The following is a 27,831-nucleotide window of genomic DNA, read 5'->3' on the forward strand; positions in this document are numbered from 1 at the left end:
TATCAAATAAATAATTAAAAACAATGATTCTTCATTTGAAATTTTTTTAAAAATTTTAGCTAGACCCATTAGAAATATTTTTTTTTTTAATTTCATTTTTCACTAGCAACAAAAGATTTTGTTTAATATTTCCTTTTTTATTTAAAAAAATGTGTATAAATTTCTATTATTTTATTTATATAGAATTTTGAAATTTCTTTTATAATTCCAGATATTTTATGTCATTTACTTAGCAATCTTCAGTGTAGCTGTGATTTGGACATCTTGTGGAAACATCTATCTAGATCTTTTGATTTGTTTTTGGACAAGTATGATAGCTTTACAAACTGCTCATAAATTATATGCTTTGAACAAGGTATAATCTGAATGTTCTTCTGTTTTATTATTTCTTCTTCATTTATTGGAAAGAGTTAAGCCTGTATTTAAATGAATCAAATTCTATTCGTGACTACATCATTTCTGTTTTAAAATTTTTAAACTTCTGTCAATCAAATTTTGTTGGTTATAGTTTTTTCTTTTTCTTTTTCTTTTTTTTTGAGATTCTATTCATTTTTTTCTTTGTTATTTCCATCATTCAAATGTCTCATTATAGCAGTTTTGTATCTTATTTTAAAAATAAGATTTCTATCTTCATTACCAAATTTGTAATTTTTGCCTCCTTGTAAATTTTTGTGTGCTATTTCAAACATTAAATAATTTTGTTTCCTCTTTTATATGACTTTATGTTGAATTCCCTTTCTAAATTTTAATTGTAAGAAATGCATGAAATTCTAATTGATTTTTTTACATGTTCTTTAATTAAAAAAGTTCCATAACATTTAATTTTCACCATTTATGGATTCATTAATTCAGTTCACTATATCTTCTAAACTTTATTGTATGACTTTCTTTTTTTATTATAGTCAGTGTATTGCAGAAAATGTGTCCTATTATCATTACTTAATGCATCTCATAATGCAACGTCTTCACTAACAGTTTATTCATAAATAAATTATTCATAAATTCTTTGATACATGACAGTCAGATTAATGGTTTAGTAAAAATGAACCATGTTATTTGAATCTTTAATCAAATACTTTCATTTATTCTGTATTCACTTTCCATTTCTTATAAAGACTTTATTCATTAAAAGTGAAATACCTGTTCTGAGTTTAAATAAAAAAAAAAAAGTGCTGTATAAAAATATTTATATGCTTACTTATATGCTTACCAGAGTATACTGAACTAAATTTACAAAGTCTCTTTATGTTTTCTGTTATAAATTATCAAGAAGTCGATGCACATTTTTTAGTACTGTAGATTTGTATACACTATTCACTTTAACAGTTTTAATTCTGAAATTCATACATTAAAATGCTTTTAAAAATGAGTTTAATCTAAATTTAAGTTTATACAATGCTTAGTTTGTATTTTATTTGATAATGTTTGTATGAAATTTTTATTTATTTATTTACATCATTTTCTGGAAAGTTTTAAAGGAAAAGAAAACTAAAATTGTTTGATAATTGGTTATTTATTTTTATTGATTTTTAATCCTTATATAATCTGTATTATTCATCTTTTCTCATCTGTTTTAGGCATTTCCCAATACTCCATTGTTTGGTACAAGTTTAGAAATTATTTACATTCTCACATATGTAATTTTCCTTTTCTTGCTTCGCATCAAACCAATGAATGATCCTTATGGTGGAAAGATTTTAATGTGTTTGGGACTGCTTTTCTTTTACTATCGTATGATATTTATTTATTTGCCAATATCATCAACTCTAGGACCACTGCTTTATAGAGTTAAAGAAATGGTAAGCAATCAATTCATGAGTTTTTTTTAAAACTATAGTTATCTATATGTATTACTTCATACTAGCCGCCTTTGGCGACCAGCCGGTTCGCCAATCTTAATGTTCGTTAAAATTTTAATAATTAAATATTTTATGCAATTTCTACTTTAATAGCTTCTTCATCAAAATATTTTAAAACTTCAAATTTTGATTATCATATAATTCATTCATAATATTATAAAGGCCTTCAGTCATAACGTAATATGTATCTCTCTCATTTTCTGTTAGCACCCGTAGAATTTATGCTTTAAATTAAAGTGGAAAGAATTTATCTTCAATTAATATAATAATATTTTTTACTGAAACAAAGCATTTTTTTATAATCTGATTACTGAAAATAGAGTCACTCAGCGTTTAAACTTTATGGGCACTAAAGAATATTTTTTTAAATTTATGTAATATCTCAAGAGTTGGTCAACAAAATTTTCTTAGATTCATTATGAGCAGATCGATTCATTAACAATGTTTAAATTTAAATGCATCAAACACTAAGAAAATAAAACGAATCGTTTAAAATAAACGGTTGAAAACAGGTTTTAAAAAAACTACTTAAAAAACGTTGTACTTAAAACTGTAAGCATATACATGTTGTCATGGCAACAATCAGAACAGAATGCGCATGCGTGAATTTTCTTCGCCGGTTACGTAACGCAAATACGTGATTTTTTCTACGCCAGTTGGGGTAACGCTATGCGGATTAGAAATTTTTAATTTCCTTTATTCTGTTTTATTTTAATTCAAAAGTACTTCAGAATGAATCTGAAAGATTGATTCATTAACAATGTTTAATTTTAAATGCATCAAACATTAAGAAAATAAGCAGAACCGATTGAAATAATCCGCCGAAAAGTTTTAACCCTAGCCTCATTACTGTTGGGAGAAAAAAACAACGGAAGCCTTTCTCGTTTGGCGCTGGGGATAATGGAAGATTTTTTTGGCGGAAAAGTTGGCGGTGGGGAAAATGGAAGATTCTTTTGGCGGGAAAGTTAGTTTTTAATTAATAATTAAAATTCTAATTAAAATTTCAAAAAAAGGGACCCCAGGTGCACATTCCCGACCTCTAAGGTATACATGTACCAAATTTGATAGCTGTATGTCAAATGACCTGGCCTGTAGAGCGCCAACACACACACACACACACACACACACATTGAGCTTTATTATAAGTATAGATTATGCATGAAGCCAAATTTGCTATTAGTTTAAAAAAGAACTGCAAATTTTGGAGAACTATTTTAAAACAGAAAAGTTATTGTGAAGTTTTAATGACAGTAATTTGTTTATTCTTATTAAAACCAATAAAAATGGATTTTATATTAAAATTTTCACAATTCCATTTAAATAACACATAACCAAATTTATAAACGCCTGTTTTTAATTAGTCCTTTTATAACATATATCATTATTAATATCATTTAGTGGTTTTAGTTAAATAACTAACAGTTCCTGCAGGGCATTACCTATGACATGATAATATTAGTAAAACCAAAACCAGAAAAACGTAAAATAAAGCTATCAAAACAAAGTAAAAAGATAATTATGATTTCATATGTTTTTTTTTGGATTCATGATTGGTGAAATATAGGAAATGGAGATTCTTTGAAAACAAAATGAGTGAGATAGTGAGATTGGAAAACATGTTATAGATGATGTTATCTATATTTAAAATAATAAGAGTAGCCAATGAATTAATCACAATCAGAATTATAATGCCAGGTTCAAGAAATAAATTCTTTTTTTAATTTCAGGAAAAGTGCTTAATATTTAAAAAATTTAAAAATTCTCATCAGAAGTCCAAAAGACTACAATTTGTTGCTTTTCCTGGCTGTGCAATGTTCTCCCCCTCTCCCCCACCTATAACCATGAGAAACTGTACTATTATTAAATATGAGTGAGAAGTCATCTGAAATAAAACAAGAAAATTAAATAAAAAAATTTTCTAAATTGAATTTTAAAATTTGTTCTTGGAGGTGCGTTTAATTATGATTTTTGTGCTGATTTAATTTGTATGCTGAATTTCATGACTGTAAATGTGATAGATTTGTCTGAATACTACAAACACATACATAAACAAACATTTAAAAAAAATAAATATGGATGAAATGATGAAATTGGCAAATGTTTTAGATTCTTATAGTTGATTAATTAGATTCTTAAAATTTGAATGAGGATTTATTTACAAATTTTATATAATTGGATGTAATTACACATATAAAGGACAGTGAATGTTATATAATTTATTGCATTTAGATAGTAAAATTTTGCAAAATATAAAATAAGCCTCAAATATATTTCAACTAAAATCCATACATTTTCTTTAAAAAATTGTATAAGATTATAGTGCAAAGTTTATTATTATTATTTTTTATGTGAACAAGTTTTGACTTTTGAGAATAAACAGAATTTTGTGATCCAGCAAAAAAAAAAAAAAAAAAAAAATCTAAAATTAGTATAAAATTAGTTTTTAGTTAGTTACCTAAAAATAAAAAATCTTAAGTTAACAGAACAGAGTATTTAAAAAATAATACTATTTGATTTTTAAAATCTGTTAAATATTCAAAAAGTTCAATTCTTACAAAAAGAAAATTGTTAAAGCTTTAAAAAAAAAAAGAAAAAAAAAAAAACCTTATGAATTACTGTTGTTGATTTTTACGACATTCAGAAGAAGAATTATTACTGTAACTAATTACTGTTAATGATATACAAATAAAATTCTAGTTTTATTTCTTCATGCCTATTATTGGCAAATTTTTCTTTTTTACTGATGAAAAAAAAGTTGAACTTTTGAAATATTTACATTCTGTTTTCTGTTTACATATTTTTCAAAATTTTTTTTTCACTCCAATATATATGAGTTAAAATTTTTTTAATGTTTGATATTAAATAGGGATTCTGCATTAAATGTATATTGTTAATCTTTTGTTTCAAAATATGTACAGTTTGATTGATACTGCAATACGTACAGTTGATTGATGCAATTTGATTATTTGTTTAAATTTGTATAATTATTTTATTTGCTGATATATATGCTAACGTCTAAAAAAATTTATTAAAAAAATTTGGGGGATTTTGTCTTAGGATTAGCCAAGAAATATAATCTCCTAAATGATACAAAAATTTAAATTTATGTCAAAAAAGATGGAAAAGCTATATACTGTTACCATTCTACTTTGCTTCATTTTCTAAATTATTTAGATATTCATATTTGGTTATCTAAATATAAATATTTGTTTTTTTTTGGCCATTCTACTTTGTAAGTTTTCTTTAATTTGCAGATTACTGTGGATTTTGTAAATTTTATGAAGTTGGTTGTATTAATCCTCATAGCTAATGGCATTGCAATGCAAGCAATTTTATATCCAGATTTCCCATTAAGTGTTGAATTGATACGAAAATCATTCCACAAAGCCTTTATTGCATTTTTCATGACACCTGTTGGAGAACTAAAAGGCAAGCATAAATTTTTGGTTTATGTATTATTTAGTTATTGTAATGGTCACATTGATTTTAGCAACAGCTGATGTGAAATTGATTTCAGATTCTCTTTATGAAATTTTATTTCTGTAGATTTTTGAATATGTATATATTTGATCAATAAAATCTTGATACTAATCTTAAAGGTATAAATTTAAAGTTAATTTTTTAAAATTTTAAATATTAAAATAATTTTACCCCCCAAATTTATCATAAAACCATTTGCTCTGTCAAATTGAAATATAACTCTTTAATAAAAGTTTTTTATAGTTGAATTGATATAAAATTAAAGGAGACAATTTTAATGATAAATATGATTTAATAGTGCTCATAAATTAAGGGAAAAACACATATGTTGATTTTCATATATAAAAGAAAATTTGTATGCCCTAATAAGTTGTCATAGTTAACAGTTATAATAATTATGACAATCTTGCAATATAATTATCAGGTGTGAGGAATAAGGGTTACTTACTGGTAGGTAAATTAATTTGCAATTATTTTGCACTACATGATTGGCATATAAATCGCACAAGAGAAGAAAAAAATAAAGCAGTAGATTGCATATGTGTATATACAAGATTCCCCTCTTATCACGACCAAATAGCCAATCTCTAAATAATTGGAAAGATACATATAGCCCCAGTTGAAATAATGTTTTAAATGATAAAAAAAGTTTATATTTTAGATAGTTTGATTCAATAAATGTGTTTCTGAAAAAGTTAAGAATCCCTATCAGTCATATTTCTTAGTCATATCTGTCATATTTAGTGAAAAATTGTTGATAACTTAAAATATACAATAATAAAACTCCCATTGTTTATAACTGAAACTAAGTTACCTAAGTTTATCCTAAAAAAGAGCACATATAAATTTGTTTTTAATTAATAATTTAGAAAAGTAAAATATATGAATGAAATTAAAAATGTCTTTATTTTTTATTGATTTATACGTTCAATTGAAAAGTATAAAATAAAGCTAGATAATAATTCAACTTTTAGATAAATAATAATTGAAATCCAATACATCTTGTTCAATAAGAAATTTAATGAAAAACAAAATAATTTTTATTATAAAATGTACAAATATTTAAAATGCCTGTATATAATCAACTGATTTTATTTTTCAGATAAAATCCATAATACTGTTACCTTTACTATAACTTTTAAAAGTTACTTTCAAGACGATTTAATTATCTAATTAATTCTTGGCCCTGATGTACAATCACAAGTCAAAATGTAAATAACAATAATGAGTATCAACATGCAGATGCTTTTTTCATTAAAAGAAATTGCTGAAATGAAAATATACCATATATAAATACCATATATATTTTCTTTATATAAATATACCAAAAGAAAAATTAAGATTAACTTATCTTTATAAGCAGTTGAAATTTTGCATCATAAAAAAAGGATTTAATTTTTTATTTGCCTGTTGATAGATGGTTTGCAATCTGTTAGACATAATTATTGTATATGTCTAAAGGTATTGTATTATTGCATTGCCTTTTATTTTCTTTCTTTTTGGTTTAGAATTGTTTGAGTATCATAATTTTCTTACTGGTAACAAACATTTTTCAATTTTAAAAACAAAACACATTTTTTTTTTTTGCTAAATTTTGCAAAAAAAAAAAAAAAAGTTATTGGCAGATAATTGAAAATATTTTATAAAATTTGAGCTGTTATTAGAAATGAATTATAATTACAATCAAGTTACCAAAATTTCTACCAATGATTATCATTGTACCCAGATAACTGCTGCTAAATTGGCATAAAAGACCAGAAAAGCATAGCACTAGAATACTATTCCAAATGATTATTAAAAGATTAAGCCTTACTAAGCTGTTTGCTCAAAATCCAATTATATGTTGCATTCTGTATTTCCAAATAATAATAATAAAAGACATATGAATGATGTTCTGGAATGATCAGCAATTAGGGAATGCATTGTTCACAAATGAAAACAGATTTTGTTTATCATCTGATTCAAGGTGCCAATACATTCAGCATTATTCTATAACTGCCTATTTTCTTCTTCAATATCTTGGAAGTTGATCATTACAGAGGTGTTGATGTATGGTCTAGAAAGAAATAATCTAAAATGAGTGTACCTAACTTTATATCCTACTAAGGAAAACTATGAAGGTAAAGGTATATTGTCAGAGTATTATAATTTTTCATATAAGCAATTGTTTTATTTTAATGAATAATAATGTTCATTGTTATCCTGTGGCATGTGTTGCAAATTTCTTAAAAGTGCTTTTATATGCTTTTATGAATTTGGACAAGAAGAACTTGGGAAATACTTGGAAGAATGCAATCCACTATTTTTTTGTCATAAAATGATTGTTGTGGTGCTTAATATAGTGGCAGAATTTACTTCAATTTCTCATAGATAATCTAGTCTAGAGTATGCATAACCAGAGTTATGTTTATATTTCAGTGAGTAATTAATACATACTTTGCAAATATTTTGTAAAAACTAATTGGATTTTGGATTTTTCTTATCACTCCAAAAAAACTATAAATTTATTCTATTTTATTTTATATGCTATATTGCCTGTATATTTCTATAAACTTGTAAATTTTCATTGTATATTTGTTTTAAGTTTTCTTGCATTTTGTATTTATGTATTCATTAAAAATTTTACAATTTATAATTTCTTACAAGTACACATAGTCATTTAATTTATGGAATATTTTTATATTTATAGTTAGTATTTACATGCATTTCTTAAAAAAATATTTTTGAATTTTTTATTTACTTCTGTGCAAAAAAATCTTTGCTAATTTCTTAAGAAAATTTTCAAAGAATTATATATTCTTAAAACTAAGTTCTCAAAATGTGACTAATTTCGATTTAAATGTTGACATTTCCTTTCAGGTACTGAACCATTTTGTAAAACTTGGGAACAAAAGCCAGCAGATGGAAGCATGTGTCGAGTTAGTAATTGTAAGTATTTGAAATTTAATTTCATTTTATTCGTGATATTTTTAAATATTTTGGAATTAATTTTAGCAGATAAAATTGAAAAGAAATTATTTTGAAATATTAGGTATATTATTAAAATTTAATTGTTATTTAGGTGGAAATTATAATTATGGAAATAGTATTAATATTTTTCCATGCCCTGCCCATTTGTTTTGTATTTAAAGCTACATTCTGTAAATTATATGAGAAACTGGGCATATTTTTTGTGGCATGTTTTTAAAATAAGACCCACAAATAAATGACTAGTTATAAAAATTATAAGAGGAAAAGCTTAGTAGAAAAAAATATGTGTGAGATATGTTATCTTACAGCTTTTTTTCAATAAAACTAATTTTGAAAACATTGGGAATGCACGCACGCACGCACACACACACACACACAAATTTGATATAAGGCAATTATCATTTTAATACTTTCACCTGTAAGGAATATTTCAATATAATTTGGAATCTCTTCTTATATTATCTCTTTAAGGCATTACTTATTGTATGAAACTACTTATTTAATAAAAGAAACCTTAAAAGTTTTGAGTCTGTTGGAAGCTATGTTGAATTTAATGCTTTATTTTTACTGTATTAACAATGAGTTCCTTTTATCCTTTTGCTAACATATTACTTTTTTCTATATTTATATTAAATATTTTCTATTCTATAATTCAATAGTAGCTTCTGTATTAAATTTATTGCTGACATTTCTGATAATTTTCACTATTTGACTTTTCAACTGCTTGATACGGTTATATACAATTGATATGGTTATATACTATACTATCTTGTATTAATCAAAATCTAATTTATTAATGTGTGTGTTTTTTTGTTGGGCTTTATGCTCTTTCTAGGAAGTGTCTTTGTTTTATAGTTGTGTTTATTATATATTTTTATTTAGCTCCAGTTCTTTATTCATAGCCCACAGTATTTAATTTAATCACTATCTAGGTTTGGAAATCGAGTTATTTTGTATGGAGATGTAATAATTTAAGTCATATATATATAAAGTAAAAGGCAAATCAACTAAAGGCTTTTTTTGCTTTTACCTGTATGGATAGGAAAAAGAATTATTTCAAACAGAAACAGAAAATCATAGGTTAATATTCAGTTCTAAATTATTGATTGTAGTATAAATACATTAACAATTCGTGAAATTAATAATTTCTCATTTTTAAAAAAAATGTATGCGACTTATTTCAAAGATATCTGACGACTTTCTACTTTTTCTAATTAAAATTTGTAGAGCAGAAATGAGTTTTTTTTCTATAAAAATGAATTTAAATTCCTATATTATTCATGTTTCCTAAATTCTTTTTTATAATCAATTAGCAACTTTTGTTTTGTTTTTCTTTCCAAATCAGATGTTGATGGTAGATGTTCATCTGGGATTGCATTTTGGCCTTATGTAATTGTCTTCCAGTATTTGTTACTATTAAAATTAATTCTGTTAACTATACTATTTGCTCTTTTCAGGTATGCATTTGTATTAATTTACTTCAATTTTTAAGATTATTTAGCATTTTAATGCTTGCCAGATTTACTTTGATATCTTTATATATTTTTATATATTTTCATGTGGATACGTTTAGATATAGGTTCATTTTTAAGTTATCTTAAATCTTTAATGTCCGATTAAATTTAAAGCATAGATTTTTGTGAAATTCCTTTAAATTATGTTAAAAAATACCATGATTAATACAATTGAGAATTAAAATTTCATTCTTTTTTTAGCTTTTGGTTTTTTTAACCGGTTAACTACGCGTGACTAGATATTTCAATGCAAAACGAATTGAAAATAATTACCTGGCTAACATTTTAAATAAAAAAATATTCATTTTAAATAAAAAAATTAATAAATGAAAAAATATTAATATGATGGCAAATAAATAAAAAGAAATGCTGTCGAATTCCTTCCATTGTCTAAAAAATAAGCGATGATTAAAAGTTTTAATTATAGTAAGTGCCAAAAGATAAAATATTGGGAAAATTCTAAAAACTGTGGCACACAGCTCATAGAGATTTCATTCTGGTGTTTTCTTTATATGCTGTCGTTATACACTGGGGAAACTATCAGGCACTTTTCATAGCATAATCTGAAGCATTGCTCAATGGACACTTATATTTATTCAAATTGTGCAGACTGTCACATTATCTTTAGAAAATTGTCAAAATTTAGAAAAAAGTTAACTGGTTATCATATTAGTATCATTAAAAATATTTCTTTTTTGAATTTTAAGATGATGTTAAAAATAATTTTTGGCTAGGGTAATTTTGGAAGTTTGCTGGAAAAACATTGCAACTTTGCTTAGTGTTTAATGAATTAAACTTATAAAAATTCAAGTGTAGGTCAAATGGTGTGACCTGAAGCGGCAACACATACGGGCATTCTCACACACGCTCATCTTTATCTTTAATAGAGATTAAAATGCATTTAAAATTTCATTTTTAAAATGCAATCATTATGCTGTTGACAAGAAGAATTTAAGTTGTTGAATTTTTGACATTATTCATTTTATTTGATAGTTTAGATTTGGTAATTTTTGGTAAGTAATTTATAGATATATTTGATAAGTAATTTATTCATATATATTTATTTAAAAATATTTTATTATAAATATTTTCTACTTTCATTTAATATAATACTAAGTTATTTTTAATTTTTTAACACTTTTTTCTGAAAAAGTTAATGTCTTAATATGCTTAAAATTTATTATTTTTCTTATAGTAATACTGGAAGCAAATTTAGTGCTGAAAGTAATACATTATGGAAATTTCAGCGTTATCATCTGGTTACAAAATTTTCAGTATCTTTACGTCTTCCACCTCCACTCAATATCTTTAGCCTCATTGGTATTCTGTATGAATTTGGTGTTTATGTTTATAAATGGATTGATGCTTTAATGCAGAAGAAAATTAAACAAGTAAATTTATGAATTCTATTATGTCTTTCATGCATATGTTTTTTTGTAATTTTTTTAATAAAGGTTAAATCTGAGTCAGGAATTCCTTTAATATTTCCCGACAAGATATTTTAAAAGTGTTGCTATACTATATTAGGATTGTTATTTCATGGATTTTGAATCAGTTTCATTTATTTATTGAGTATTTGTATTACTTAATGAGGTATTTTATCATGTAATAAGCTATTCATTTCTTTGTAGTTAGGTATTAGACAATGCTAAAATCAATAATGTTGGAATGCCCACACAACTAAAAATGACATTTTCCCTTATTTCATGTTTTTGACCAATTTTTGATGATAATCAATGGTTTTAGTAAAAATTTTACTATAACATCTTTTAGTTATAAAATGCCTAATTTATTTCACTATTGAAGCTAAATTAAAAAAAAAATACAGTAAACATGTGTCATTAATAAAATAATTACACTATTAATTAGTGAACATTATACCTGAGGATTACTATACTTGACACTATACCTTTTGATTTTTACTTTAACATATGCAAGTGTAAAATATTGCAATTGCCAAAAAATTGGAACTCGAGATTTTGATGAATCTTTTGATATATACATAGATATAATATACTATCTACCAATAAATATTTAGACATCCATACAAATGAGGATATTTATGATTGTACCACATGAGACTAGACCACTTCGTGATTAACCTTATCCTACATTAGATATAAATACCATAATTTTTTTATATTCTTTTAAGGCTCTTTTGAATGTACCTTTTCTTTACATAGTCGTTATTGTATAAATTATATGTTTACTTTTTAAAAAATATTTTGATACTGTCTGTATATTTTAATATTAAATAATTTTTTCCCTTTTGATGAATATAGGGAACTAACACGATAACAAATGAAGGGTACTTTTCTTCATTAGAATGCAATTATTGGAAGCAATTAGCACGAGATTATGTTGATAAAGAAGAATATAAAAAAAAGGAAGAAGAATTCACACAGAAAGAATCTGATATGTTAGAATTGTCCCTTGAATGTTTTTATTTAATTTGCTTTTGAGATAATTTAAAAAAAAGGAATAATTTTATGTGCTTTCTTTTATTTATCATTATAGAATTGGAAAATTGTTGGATGATGTGAATTTAAAAGAAGATTTGATTTATCGAGCCAAGAGTCAAATTGCACAACTTGAGGCAGACATAGGTTACACTCATGCCCATCTTGAAACTTTAAAATATCATGAAAAGAAAGATGATGGTGGGTTATAAATATTTATACACAAACTAAGTGTTATATATTATTAGATAATATACTTGCTTAATTTTTCTATACACAAATTAAGTATTATATATTATTAGATAATATACTTGCTTAATTTTGCTAAAATTCTAAGATAAAAATTCTAAGATAATTCTAAGACTGCAATAATTAGTATAATTAATACTCACGTCCTTTTGACAGAAATCAGTTTCAAATAAAAATTAAAATAGTTATGTAACAAATGTTATTTAAACTAAATTAATATTTTTTTATTATTTCTCAAAGAGAAGAAAGTAAATTTTTTACTTTTTAAACCATGAAATTCATTAGTAAACCAATCTAATTTCATTTCTGTTTTAAAAAGGCAAAAGCTGCCATTTGGATCCCTCCATACTTAGCATAAAATAGCAATAGTCAACTGTTAAGTTTGTTCTGTTCCAAAATATATGAATCAATGGTAATTCCAATCGAGCTATTCAGCAATAAGTGTGAGGAACGCAATTTAAATATTTTTAAAATATCTATGAAAAAGACTAAAATTGCTTGTATGTTTAAATACTTTTCAATACTTTGATAGTAAAAATAATTTTATATATTTTGAAAATAATATCAAAATTATTCTTGTAACATGAAAAATAATAACTTACTTGATAATGATACTTATAGTTAGCTTCTTTTTCCCATCAAATGAGTAGGGTTTTTTTAGTTCAGTTTCAATATGTTTTATATTGTTCCTTCTTTATATGTACTTCCTACCTCGAATTCAATAAAATTAAAATTCCATGAACTTACTTTCTGTACTATTTTCTGTTTACATTTTTTGATACTTATAAGTTATATGTAATGGAATGTAATACGAGTTAAAATAGAAGAAGACTTTTAATTTATTCTCTACCTAATCAATATTATAATAAATTAAATGATGCTCAATATTAAAAAAAAAGAAAAAAAGAAAGTACTACAGATAACTGCAGTATTTCATGCAGAGTTTTTTTTAAAACAGTTTTATAGAATATACATATAACATATAATGACATTTTATATGAAATAAATATAACACATATATTAATTTCATTACCTTTTTTGCTTTTGTTATGTGAGTCATTGTTCAATTTTTTTTATGTATAAATTTTTCATATTTCAGAAGAAATATTTCCCTTGAACATTGTACAAATGAAAATTTTTGATTTCAGAACAAAAGGCAAGCCTTTCCTTACATTCTTTGGCTCGTGAATCGCCATATCCAAGAACTAAGATTCAACGCTTTCCGGTTCCTGATAAATATGTTCCTTGGGAAGTAATGTGGCTACATTATGAACCAAATATTTATACTATGCCCAAGAGTGACTTTATAAGCTATCTTCAACCTTATGTGGATGAAGATATCCTCATGTAAGTGAATATTTGAAGAAATTTGTTGAAAACTTTAAATTGGTTTTAATGAAAATATATAATTTTTGTTATTTTAGTTTTATGTTAGTAAAAGTACTTTTGAATGTTTTTTTTTTTTTTAACTAAGCTTTCCTTCCCTTACTCTTCTAAAAAAAAATTAAATTTTTAGTTCAATTATTTGAATTTTAGCTTCTTGCATTCAATTAAATATGCATTCAACTTGGAAGATTTAGCATGTTTAAGATTTCAATAGTATGTTTAAAATCTTTTAAAGAATTCTTAAATTCATCATTAAAAAAGATTTATTGAATATAATATGAATTACCTCATCTATCTTGTCTGATATTTTTGCCTTTTATTTAAAGCAGTATTATATGTTGAAAGATGAACTTGTTTTGAGATTTGCAACTGATAAATAAGAAATAATTTAGTAAATAAGTAGCAATGTAATAAATATGTTATTGCTAGATTTAAATATAATTAATAAGAAAATTCTAATTAACAAAATATTTTGTTCTCACTTTCTATTTTATTGAAAATTTGATGAGTTATTTTTCTTAGGATGAAACAGAGAGGAGTTAATAAAGATGAAATTCCAGTTTATCTGTGGAATATGGAATCAACTGATTCAAATGGTTTTTATCGAAACCGTAAATCTTGGATTATTGATTCAAGAACTAAACCTTTAACATATCGACTGGATCTGGATGATTTACCTCGGTGATTATATATTTTTTTACATTCACAATTAATTTTTTTTAAATTGTGAATTCAAAACTATAGGATTAGTACAAATTAGTGTAAGCACTGTTGACTCTGTTGCATATCTTATTGCAAATAAACAATTTTTAGGATATTGTTGTCTATCAGATATGCGCATGTATACTTTTGGCTTTACAAAAAAATTTATGTAACTCATTTATACAGCTCTTTTATAAGATCGTGCCAAATTTTTTAAAATTAAAATCATAAAAGCAGAGTTGAATTCTATAATTCATTGCATGTATCGTGATAGATTTTTAAAAACTAAAATGATGTAATTGCTCGTAAAAACTTTTTAGGTTCATATTTTGATTATATAACTGTTTGAGTATGTATGGGATAGACTCTATAAGTTTCTGATGTGTTTTTTGAGTTGATGTCCAAATACAGATATTCCAGTTCATATAAATTATGCAATGGTGGATCATGAATTTGGAGAAATTTTCCCATGACATCTCAAAAATATTTGATTATATTAAGATCCAAGAAACTTAATAGATGGAACATTAAATGGAATCATGTGGATACAATATTAGCCTTAAATCAAAATCATCATCTTTTTCAAAAAATTTGCTATTTAATCAAACAGATGCCTTGTAAAAATTAGGGACATTCATTTAGTTCACAGCTTTCATGGTGTTATCTACTACAACCTTAGTTATAGTACTGCCCATATGAATGCCATTCTTAGCAAAATTGAACAGTCACTAGCCTGAGTTGTACCTGTCTAACACTGGTCCACTAGGTTTTTTCTATCTGTCTTGTGAATTCTGACTTTGTCATCAATTAATGCAGTAAAATAAAAATAAATAAACAAAAGATGGAGTTTTGTTACATTCTTCTTGCAACACTGGAGCTTCAACAACACTGGAGCTTTGGGCAGTAAGGCATTGTTAACAGTAATACTTCATATTATTAATATCTGCTAAATAGTATTTTTTTAAAAATCTGCTCTGCATTGAAATCGCTTAAGTGATGGAATTTTATCAATGACAGCTTTATGATACTTATTGCCTTTGATGAGTTTTAGATGAGGCAATGTGCCTAGTGTTGTCTTAATATCTGTGGATCTTCTCACCTTTATTAATACATTAACTATAAATGCAAACCACCATAGAGCAAAAATAAGCATATTATAACGATCTATTTTAAATGAACTGATTTAAATAATCTCGGCTTTTATCTGTGACTTGAGTAAAAAACAGTCCAATGGATAATTGTGATTCTCTAGCATCTGATGTTTTTATTGCCATTATCAACAAATGTGCTTTACACTAGGTGGTTCTAGGATTTGAAGTAACAGGGATTGTAATAATTACAAATCATCCTTATTATTTTGTTGACAATTATTTTTTTATTTTATATAATCAAAGTTAAGAATTAACTGTTGTTTTTATTATTCTGAAATATAAAATTATTTTGTTATATTACATAAATGTGTAAACAACTGTTTATAAATTATTGATTTATATTAATATTTAAGTAAAAAACACACATTTTTTTTATAACTAAGCAAGAATGAAATTTAATATTTAAATTTCTTACAATGTTATTACAGAAGGCTTGCTGGTAACTACGGTATATAGACATAGCCTATGAATGAAAATTGTTAGTATAATTTAGCCTATTCAGCCCATTTTAGCCTATGAATGAAAATTGTTAATATAACCCATTTCTATGAATTATTATTTTGCATTAAATTCAAATTTATAAATAGACTTTTTAGTTATCATTATTCAGATCATAGAATACTACATAAGCATTTAAATTATTTTTGTGTTGAGTTTGATTTCTGTCTTGGACGATAAAATGCTTTGGCAATAAGTAGCCTTTTAATGTATTGATCTATTTTTTAACCTATATAATTATATTGAAAAAATTTTCATTTAGTATTTCATTTCATTTCAATAGTATAAAAATAGTATAATGAATAGCATATGAGAAATTGCATTGCAATCAGTTTCATTATCAGTATGAAAAATAATTATCTAGTAGTTTAAATGAAATCCATAAATAACTTGTATAGATTATTTTTTAATTTGATGAATTAGTTATTATTTTTATTGCTTTAAAAAAGATACACAGAACTGTTGTATTATAATATTTGTTATGCATGGCATAAATAATTTTTAGAGCATGGTTTACTGAATCATTTTTAATAAAAAAAAAATCACAATGCCAAATAATTTTATTTTAAACATAGAATTTGAGGAATCATTTTAAGAAATTTTATTGCAAAAAAGCTATAAATTTTAAATAATATTTTCTTAAAAATAATCTATTTTTGTATGATAATGTATTTTGCATTTTCTATTGTAAATAAATTAAGCTGTCACATATTATTCCGTATCATAACATTTTATTGTTAACTTTGCCCAAATGTAAAATTTATAAAAAAATTTATGTTTAAATTTAGGAATGTAACTAATTGCTACTAATTATAAAATTTAGTTTGGGGCATTTTATTTTACAGAATATTGAAAAAAAAAATAACAAACAATTTTCTTAAATATATTACAAAAGTTCTTATGTATTAATTGAAAGTGTATAGAATGATTTTCTTACCTTCCATTCTTTGAAGTAACCCAATGGGAAGAACTGGACTACGTGGTAAAGGTGCTCTTCCTCGTTGGGGACCTAATCACAATGTTTTTGCAGTTATTACTAAGTAAGTTTAGATATTACTTTTTGTAAATGTTTTTCTGTAAATTCTTTAATCTCAGTAAATATTTGAAAAATAATGTATATTCATTTCAACAGTTTTAGCTAAAATGATTGATTGAACAGGTCAATAAAGGGTAAATAACAAATTTCAAAGTTGATATGATATGATATAGACTTTGATATATGATATATATATATATATACAAAATATGTATATATACAAAATATACAATATATATATATATATATATACAAAATATGATATAGACTTTCACTTTTGATGCTAAAGTTATGCATGAAATTTAACCTATCTACTTCTTTACATTTTGCAGTTATTCTCATTTGCACCTGGATAGATAAATAAACAAATTTATATAAATGTATGTTGCACAAATTTTAATAGAAGATTGCAAATTTGATGTTAAAATTAACAAGTTTCATCTCTATAGTTCTATGCATTTTGAGGTTGATCTGTTCATAGACAAATTGATATAATTCTAACAATATTTTCTATTCAGGGAACAATTCTAACAATTTTTCAGATTTAGGGAAGTCTGAAGCATGTAGATTCATTAAAATCTCCAAGTGGAATTTTTATACTTTTTTCTTTGAATATTTCATATACAACATATAAATAAATAAATAAATAATTAAAGAATATATAATTAAAGGAATCATTTCTAATCCACTGTAGAGGCAGTGTCCATTGAAAATTTGAATTTGTGCTTTTTCTTCTCTTCTTTGTAAATAAATTATTTTCATTAGCTTTGTTTTCGTAAATCATTTTATTTTATATTCATTTGGAATTACTGATTCTGAATCAATATGTATTACTTATGTTATATGTTTAGTTCTCATGTTATTGGTCAATTATTCAAATAAAGATGATCGTGGCAAAAATATGTATCTTAGAATACTTGTTTAGACCTGTGCTCCAATAATTTAGAACAGTATATATGAGTTTGATACTTATATGGAATAGGAATATTTACATTTCTTTAAATATAATTGAATAAATCAGACATAAAATGTCTGATGTCAAAAATGATAAAAGTTTTGACCTGAAGATTTGAAGTAGCAAAGTATAAGTAAATATTTTTATCTGATAAATGTTAACCCTTAAGAACATGGTTTGTCAGTGTAGTTTTTGAGATGGATAGGAAAATGTTTTTACCTTTTGTTCTAGTATTCTAAGGTACTTAAATGATCTTACAAAAAAGAAGTTTAATGGAGAATAATTATTATTTTAAAATAAAACTGGTTGATTTTAAATTAGTGCATTTTTACTTATATTTTATGGAATTTCGTGAATTTCTAGTTTGAAATGTAATTTGATATTATTTCTTAGTTATAAAATTTAATAGCTGTATAAAATTATATGGGAATGATTTTGAAATTAATATTTGTTCAATTTTTAAAAATCAGATTTCAAAGAAGAACTTCAAAAGGTTCTGAACATTCATTATTGGGAACAGCTGATTTATTAGAATTTGTTGAAACATTTTACTGGACTAAAAAGGAAATTTCACTTCCTGGGGTAATTAATTATATTTATTATTAACAAAGAATTTCATAAGTTTGTTAAACATTTTTGTTATTAAATTTCAAAGCAAAACTTTCAGAATTGCATCATATAAAGATGTAATATTAACTTTTAATATTTTTGTATGTTATGTATTAGCATTATTTAATGCGGATGGAAATTGATGAATTAATGCAAATTGTTTTTAAAAAATTAACGTTAAATTATTCACCAGTCTGTTCATTTTTATATTATTCTATTTTCTAAACATTTAGACAATATTATTTCATTTTTTATGTATTTTACAATTTAATAAAAATATTATATTTTTTATTCTATCTTTGAAATGAGAATTTCACAACACATCTTCTGAATGATTTATCAATTTATGTAATCTTGATAATCATAGACGAAAATCCTAGAAATATCATTTTATAACACAGGAAACTTTAAGAGAATTAAAGCAATATACATTTTACAAAATGTTATGAATTGCACATCAGAAATGTATTGTGTGCAGTTGAATAAAGTTTTGTTGGTGATCTTTTTGCCGATTTTTTTAAAAATAAATTCACAAAAAGATTCTGGCTCATTTGCACAATTAGCCAAAAATATTGTAATATATTTGTTAATCTATTGTAATTAAGATTTTTATATTTATATTTCAGTAAAAAGTTTACATATTCATTAATTTCTTTTTTTCAGGGTTTTGCCTGGTCTGAGAACCGATATCAAGTGATACAGTCTGTTTTTAAAATGGCTGATGAAAGTCCTACTTGGGTAACAGCAGATGACATGATTCAGGTATATATATATATATATATATATATATATATATATATATATACTGAAGATTATTTTCAGGGATATTATTTTTTATTAATGGATGGAGTTAAGACTTCCAATTAAAATAAAAACATTGTCAAATTCTGGTTTTATCATTTCTGAAACATGAAGTAATTTGTAAATCTCCCCTTTCTCCCTTAAAAAGATGAATATTTTAATCTTTTAAAATAAGAAGTCAGAAACGATTAGTAATTATTTTGACAAATTTAATAATTATTTAAGTGATGAAGTAGTAAGTTTTAGTTTGGGAAATAAATAAATTGAAATTTTAAAAATGTTTGTTTTTGTATTTAAGGAAAAATCTTTTAACCACAAATTATATAAATGTTAGAAATCATGAATAGTTTTACACAATTTAAATATTCTGTACAATTTAATTAATACTATTTTATAGCTTATATTAAAAGTTAGGTATTTAATTTAAATTCTGTTTTTTAAAAAAAACCCAAATGAAGTAATTAATGTTTCAGATATGTATTTTCCGAATTTTGATACATCATATTCATTGTAGTATTTCATTAGGTAGTTTTTAAATTAGATTTTTTTGGCATGATTGTTTTATATACTTTCTGATATTCTTCTTAGAGTATTTCAAATTCTACTCACTTGAGGGGGGTGGAGAGGCATTTCAGATATAGGGATAAGAAGCTTCTGATATGGTGGTTGGTTCTGACTTCCCTATGCTTACAATAATGGTTGGGGGGGAGGAATTAATGATGGATAATACCTTTGTATATGAGTCCTATGCATTCATCTAATTGCTTTTTCATTTTTCAGATGACTCTATCACTCAGAATTAACCTAAGTACTAAGGCTGTATGAGGGTAAATCTGAGTGATTACTGTATTTCAAATTGATATCTTTAAACATTATTTGTCATTTTTTGGAAACTGAGATATATATAGTAAAGGGAAAAAATAGAAATCTTATTTTAGGGCATCCGTGGGATTTATATTTGAAATATCAGGGACACACCTGTGTCCTGATGTCAACTTCCTGATCATAATTATAAAATTATTTATGTTATGAATGTTTTGAAGAACTCAAAACTATGTGTTTCCCAATTAATAAGAACTAATTAAAAACAAAGTTAAGAAAACTGTAGCCATATTCACATAATATTAATTGACATCGTTTCTGAATAGTTTATTAATGTCTTTTGACATTTTTAACATTTTGCATCATGATTTTGCAGTGTTATCTAATAATAATATGTTGCACATTTTCTGTCCTTCAGTTTTTCAAACAACATGCAACTGCTTCAACTGGTTCAGAACCCAGTGAGAAAGACTTCAAGAGTGAGAAAATTTATTGTGGCTATATGGATGATCAGCTGAACACTGATCAGGCTTGGAAAGAAGTTGAACTATGGCACATACATTATTATAACTATACAAGTATTATTGGAACATTTAAGGTACTAGCTGATATAAGCAGTGCTGTTCTGGATGAAAATATGTCCATATCTTTAATTAATGTTAGAATAACAATTTAATTGTTACTAAATTTCATTAAAGCCATCCCCCATGTTTCATTACTTACATGAAATAATAAATTAACACTTTATAGGGTAGGCGATATATAAGTATCATATAAAGTATGAAAGTATCATATATAAGTATCAAAGTAAAAATCTATTTAATATTAATTCTCGATTGAATATGTCAGATTGTTGATTGAAATACAATGCATATAAAAATAAACACTTTCTTTGAGAAATATTTTTAAAATAATAATAATAAAAAAATCCCACTTCAATGCAATTTGCTTGCAATTTTATTCAAATTGAGAATATCAGTTACCCTAAACAATTTTTAAAAATAACAGTGAAAGTTAATTTTTTTAAAGTTATCAATAATATTTTTTAAATGTTGAGAAATTTTATTTAACATTCCTATAGACAAATCTTGAGTATAGAACTTTTTTAATTAATAATATATAATTAATTAATCATTAAAAACTCTGTAATGCTATGTAGTATTTATGAATGAACTTTGAAAAAAAATCTATTAAATAGTCTAGATATCTATAGAGAATTAACTATTTATGAATTACAATTTTATTTGTATAAGTTATTTACTTTTTAAAGTGGCACAGTACTAAAAAAAAAAATCATCATCATCATATATATAATATAAAACGATTTTTTTTATTGGCTCATATGATAAAATGAGTCTTTCTGAATATGCCTGCAAAATTTTAGAGCTATAGCTTTAATTTTTATTAAGTTATTGAAGAATTTTTGTTTTATGAAGGAGATTTACCAATTTACCAAAGGCCTACTTCAAATGAGCTATTAGAGAGATGTATTCGGTGCATGGCTCAAAATTCCAATGAGACTCTCCATAGTGTCATTTGGAATAAATGTTCAAAAGTTACAACTGCATTGATCAAGCAGAACAGCAGAAATAGCAAGAAGAATAGCAAAAATAGCAAGCAGAATAGCAGAAATATATATTTAATCAATTTTGATATGCATATTAATTTTTTTAAAGGTGTTATGATAAAGATTTGTGAAGTTTTGATCTTTCGTTAGTTTTTCTTTGCGTCTTCAATGTACCAATATAATATTTTATTCCAATAAATTTTGGAATTTTTTAACTTTAAACAATTTAGAATAACTTGAATCATATTTTGTAAAAGTTGCAGGACAATTGGATAGATTTTATATTATGATTTAGATGAATAAAAACTTCAATTGCATTTTTCTCCATGTTGTATTTTTGCTTATTTGCTACATCTCAAAAGCCTAAGGCTTTCTTAAAAATAGAGGTATAGGTGTGAATTTTTTTGTAAATGTTCAGAAATATATGTTTTATGAAAAACCTTGTGTGGAATTAGTTTCAAGGTGTGTAGTAACTTTTTTAAAAATGCCCAAAGTCAGAATTTCTGCATTTTTCAGATTTTTTTTTGTGTGTGTTTTACAATAAAAAAAATATATAAAAAATTAAATACTGTTGACAGGTGGAAATCCATACTAAGTTTTATGTAGCATATTAATAGCTACATGGAAAAAAATTGAAGAAAAATCTTCATATTTAAAAAAGCCTTAAAATTAAAAAAAAAAGCTCAAAATTTTTACAAAAATTTAAATAATTTTTTTTAATTATTTAAACAAATTTTTAGGAGAAAGTTATAGAGTACTCTTTTACATAAAGTAAAAATAAAATATAATTTTAGACATTAAAATTTAAAACAAAAAATTTTGAGGTATCGTGTCGTCTCAATCTTTCTTAATTTCTGCATAATAGCAAGCTTGCAAGTGGTATAAATGTCATTTTCTATCTGATTGTTTGAAAAACTTTGATTCAAATATGAGCTTACTATCAAAAATGGATAACTTTTCAAAAGATGTGTTTGACTTTATTCATGAAAATTTATCCAACTTGTTAAGCATTTTAAAATATTGATCTGCCAAATTTGCGAGAATGTCTAAGGGGCCTACTTCTTGATTGATGGAAATCTATTTTGTCATATGAAATGAGCTGATAATACGATTTTGGAAATTTTAATAACTTATATCAAAATTAAAAAGATAATATTACTTTTCATAAAAATATTCGTATTTAAATTTCATTTTATATTTTAAAAGATATTAAAGTTCTTTTTGCAAACTAAAGGCAGATAGACTTGGGGATATTTTATTTTTATTGCTAATTGATTTTCATCCCCAATTTTCTCTTTAATTGGTACTGAAACTTATATGATTTTGTATAGTTTACAGTATTTTATATATATATTGAATTTAGACAGCAACAAATATGTTTGGTAACTATCAAAACTATTGGAAAAATGTGATAAAAACAACTGTTAAAAATGTGATAAAAACAACTATTAAAAATGTGATAAAAACAACTGTTAAAAATGTTGGACTGAATGAAGGCAGGAATTCTGGGATAGAAAGCATAATAATTTTAGCAAATCGTATTTCATCATTATATCCTGAAGATAAATTTAATTGATTTCCATATAGTTACCTTTGAGATTTATTGATTTGAAGATTGAAAGAAAGTAATGTTGTGTGATGTCTATATTGTTTGCTATAGATGAATATTGAAATAGAATAGATGAATATATAATACAGCTTTATATTAACTTTAAGCTTTATACTTTTTCTTCCTTACATTTTACATTATCAGCTTTTCAGAAATTGCTTATATATTTATATTGACTTGTAGAAATCTTTATTTAGACTGACTAATATTTACATTTATGAACCAAATAATTTTAAAAAATCTAAGTTGTCCATTTGAATGCTGTTTAAAAGGGTTATTTGCTAAACATTTTAATTAAACATTAAAATTAAGTTCAAGTATATGATTACAGCTTTTATTAAAGGTGCGAGAATTCTGAAGGACTAATAATTATTCTCTTCTCTTGCAAATGAAATTATTTAAAAAAGAATTTTTTTGCAATGTGTCTTGCAATTTATTTAATTATTTGAAACTTATTTTCTAATATTGATTAATTCATTTAATATTTTGTATAATCTATTTCAAGGTGCCTATTAAATTTTTAATCACCTGAATCAATATATTTTTGTTTGGGATCTATTTTAATAAAAAAATTATATGTACATACTTTTATTTATGAAAATTATTGTGCATTTTTTTCAGAGCAATGTAAAATGGAGAATTTTATCAGAAGATGTTTTCATTCGCCTCCCTTATGGACAGACAACTCTTTTGCAAGATGCTATTCGTACCTTAGAAGCGAAAATAACATAATATGAGTAAACATAGTTGTTATACAGAAATTAATCTATTTCAGATATATACAATATATTCTGTTGAAATATTTGTTTCTTAATAAAGGCTTGATGTCTCTTTGAATTATTTTTAAAGATATGTATTTCTCTTTTTAAAAATAGTAATCCTATTCATTTCATTATTTTTTCGAATAAAAGGGAACATTTACTCAAACATTTAGTTTCCCTTTCACCTTTAACATTTACTGTCGCATATAATATATTGTTGGATGTAATCTATAGGAAAAAATCTTATGGCAGAGGTGAAATATGCTTAGATATTACACTAAATAACAATCAGACCTAATGTCTTCATCAAGTACTGCTTTATATTTAATAAATTGTGTGTTGAGGCATTCTTATAATTTAATAATATATTTCAGAGTTGAAATAATGATAGGTTTTCTTCACTTCGTACTACAAAAATTCCAACTATCTTGCCCACTCTCGTAAAATGCCGAGCCAATCAGATTGTTAAATTTTACACTAATCGACTAACCTATTCGATGTCGAACATTGATAATATATACAAGGTATCCTAAAAAGATTGAAGCGCGGTTTGATTCTTTACCGGTTAGAGATAAGTGGACAATGTAAATAGCAAAATAGTTCTAAATAAGCTACAAAATAAAACCATGTTAATAAAAATAAAATTTCCCACTAATTTTCCAAAAGCTGCGCTTTTTAAATTGTTTTACAAGCCCTCTGGACAAATTTTGTCAATAAGAAAGTTTTCATGTTTTATGCAACTACTACATCATTAAAAAAACCCGTATACTCGTATCGTTAAAACTGGACAAGTTACACTTAATTGAAAATTGAACGCTCTGCATAAGGGCCATATACGAAACTAGAAATAAAATTTGTTACGTATTATAAAAAGATAATATGTATGATAATATTTACGTTAAAACCCTTTTTGCTTGTTTGGGGTATATTCGCGGCACTGTCACGTACTCTTAAGGTTTTTTTTTTTATGTTCAGACTACAATTTTTATTTGAAAAAATTAAAATACAAAATAAATGCATGCAAATAATTTGTCAAATGTATCATAATTCTTCGAAACGACTTTCAAACAAATTAATTCATGGACGATTTATTTTTCTTAATTTAACTGTAATTTAAAAGTTTCATATATTTATGTAAAAATAGTAAAAAACAAACAAAAAAACTGCATAATGAAATGCAGACGATTTTTCAATTTTTTATTATGTGCGCCAATTGCGAGACTGCATAAAATGAAATTGAGTTTTTTATGCCCCCTTTTCTTTTAATAGGCACACCATTGTTTATCTGTCTATTAAAGCTTTATTTAAGGACATTGATATTTTTTCAACGCATGCTATCACATTTTTGATTTAAGAATTTCCGATATCAATTTGTATATGGCCCCTATAAATAGCATTTTAAGGGATTGAAAAATGACAAGTCTGTCATAATTCATTTGGTTTTAAATATAGAGTTATACGATTTTTTTTTGTTCGATGGAAAGGTAAAGCTTTTTAATTGATCAAATTTGTTAGAAGGGTTGCATAAAATTTTTTAAAAAGTGTAAATGTTTGAAAAGTAACTGCATTTTTTTTTATTAACGTAGCTTTATTTTGAACTATTTTGCAATTTCCATTGTTTTCTTAACTCTTAATAGGTAAATAATTCTATCGCATTTTATTCTCTTCTAGACACCCTGCTTATATATTGTTTGTACATCTTGATGATCTTGTATACGCTATCATATGAAAATGCATACCTCATTCATCAACAACATATCTGCAAGGAATATAATGTAAGACTTCAAAGTTGTATGAAATTTGGGACGTTCAATGCACATCCTTCGCGGAAAATGTTGCATGATGTTTACTCAAAATTGTGTTCTGTCAATGCTGTGTAAATATATGACTTCATTTATTTAAAAACAACCTGAAAATTAAGTTTTTCTTTGTATAATTTTTCTGTAATTGAATTTATCTGTGGTCAAATACATTCTAATCTATATTAATCATAAATGATATAAAACTGCATTAATTAAGGGAATTATTTTTTCAACTTAAATATTGGAAAATGCAAATTTTTTTTTCAGATTGCAAGTCAAAACTTTTAGTTGAATGTTAATAAACATTTAAATATAGTTTTTAGAAAATCGCATGATTTTACTGAAATATAAATGCATTTAATAATGAAATTCTTTTGTATAATTTTTTTTTGTTTACTCAATTTGAAAATTTTTAGTACACCTGAATAATAAGAGAGAACTGTTGATATCGCTAGTTTTATTAAAAATAGTAATTAATGTTGAATAAATTGGAAAAAATGTTAAAAAAATTAACATTTTTTTAATATGATCTGAATTTTTTTTGAAAAAAAACTTTGCTTTCTATGATTTTTGTTTCTTTCTGCAAATTAATGCTTTGCTTTTTAGCAGAAGGTTTCGGAATAATGCTGTGAAACAAACAGTTACATGATTACTAATCACAGATGGCATCGTTCTTGGAAACAGAAAATGCTGGAACGTTTTTATTCCAAATGTCTAAATAAAATGATAAATTATATTTAAATATGCATTCAAGACGTGTTTTAGTTAACAATAAAAATTTTTGCACTTTATATTTTTTTAATTGTTCAACTAAATTGACTTTCTAAATACTGTAATGTTTCAAATTTATCGCGTTTTTTGCATATTTACAATATCACTATCCAAAGCCAAAATTAGAAAGCTGTTCGCTGGAAAATAAAACTGAATCAGCGGAAGTGGTCTGTCCCAAATTTTCTCACATACTCTGGTTAGCATTGGTGTACAATAGCTACGAAATATTAACATATGACCTGAATTTAGCATTTTTATTAGAATTTATTGTCTCATCCTAAGCAAATTATTTGGTGATTAATAGTGTTACGAAATTTCCGGGGTTCGTTTGGATAGTGGGAGTTGTATGGTGTAAAGAACGCACAATCAGCAAGTGGCAGTAGAAAATAAAACAACGACGTTTATTTACACGAAGACACACAGGACAGCACAAAGACGACAACTATATACAGCACAGAAGACGATTATCTTCAGCCGAGACGTGCAGACAACAGCAGCTCTATTCCGTCGCTGCTACGGTAGTCCCTGGAAGACGAGTTCTTCGCCGTCGCTTCCGACTCCACTGGTCCACGACTCCAATTCACCGTCTGGTTCACCACTCTTCTCTGTCGCTTCCGACTACTCTCCGATCTGGTTCACTACCCAGTTCACCACTCGACTCACCACTGGTTTACACTACTCTGCTCTGCCGCTTCCGACTTCTCAATTCACCGTCCCGGCTCACGACTCCCGGCAGCTGCGAGTGCTTCCTTTTATAAATCTCGGGAGGCGGGTCTAGAAGCCTCTCAACCAATCAGGAACGTTCCAGGCGTATCTCCGTTCCTACTTGA

General features: G+C 25.2%; 1 protein-coding gene across 3 annotated transcripts in view; it reads left to right on the forward strand.

The window, feature by feature from the left end:
• LOC129975766 (transient receptor potential cation channel subfamily M member 7-like) overlaps positions 1 to 24,504 on the forward strand; it is a 56,737-nt gene extending 32,233 nt beyond the window's left edge. For 2 of the 3 annotated variants that reach the window (XM_056088970.1, XM_056088971.1), the window contains 15 exons: positions 212 to 355; positions 1,578 to 1,799; positions 5,114 to 5,288; positions 8,199 to 8,267; positions 9,655 to 9,766; positions 11,019 to 11,214; positions 12,106 to 12,242; positions 12,341 to 12,483; positions 13,680 to 13,878; positions 14,440 to 14,598; positions 17,222 to 17,308; positions 18,730 to 18,841; positions 19,532 to 19,630; positions 20,910 to 21,089; positions 24,289 to 24,504. In XM_056088970.1, the coding sequence (XP_055944945.1) occupies positions 212 to 355; positions 1,578 to 1,799; positions 5,114 to 5,288; positions 8,199 to 8,267; positions 9,655 to 9,766; positions 11,019 to 11,214; positions 12,106 to 12,242; positions 12,341 to 12,483; positions 13,680 to 13,878; positions 14,440 to 14,598; positions 17,222 to 17,308; positions 18,730 to 18,841; positions 19,532 to 19,630; positions 20,910 to 21,089; positions 24,289 to 24,399 (2,145 nt within the window). In that variant the 3' untranslated portion in view covers positions 24,400 to 24,504. The remainder of the gene's footprint in view (positions 1 to 211; positions 356 to 1,577; positions 1,800 to 5,113; positions 5,289 to 8,198; positions 8,268 to 9,654; positions 9,767 to 11,018; positions 11,215 to 12,105; positions 12,243 to 12,340; positions 12,484 to 13,679; positions 13,879 to 14,439; positions 14,599 to 17,221; positions 17,309 to 18,729; positions 18,842 to 19,531; positions 19,631 to 20,909; positions 21,090 to 24,288) is intronic. The other variant, XM_056088972.1, reaches the window with a different exon arrangement.
• Positions 24,505 to 27,831: the final 3,327 nt, after the last annotated feature.

Source organism: Argiope bruennichi, chromosome 7 (assembly GCF_947563725.1).
Source record: "Argiope bruennichi chromosome 7, qqArgBrue1.1, whole genome shotgun sequence".
NCBI classification, from domain to species: domain Eukaryota; kingdom Metazoa; phylum Arthropoda; class Arachnida; order Araneae; family Araneidae; genus Argiope; species Argiope bruennichi.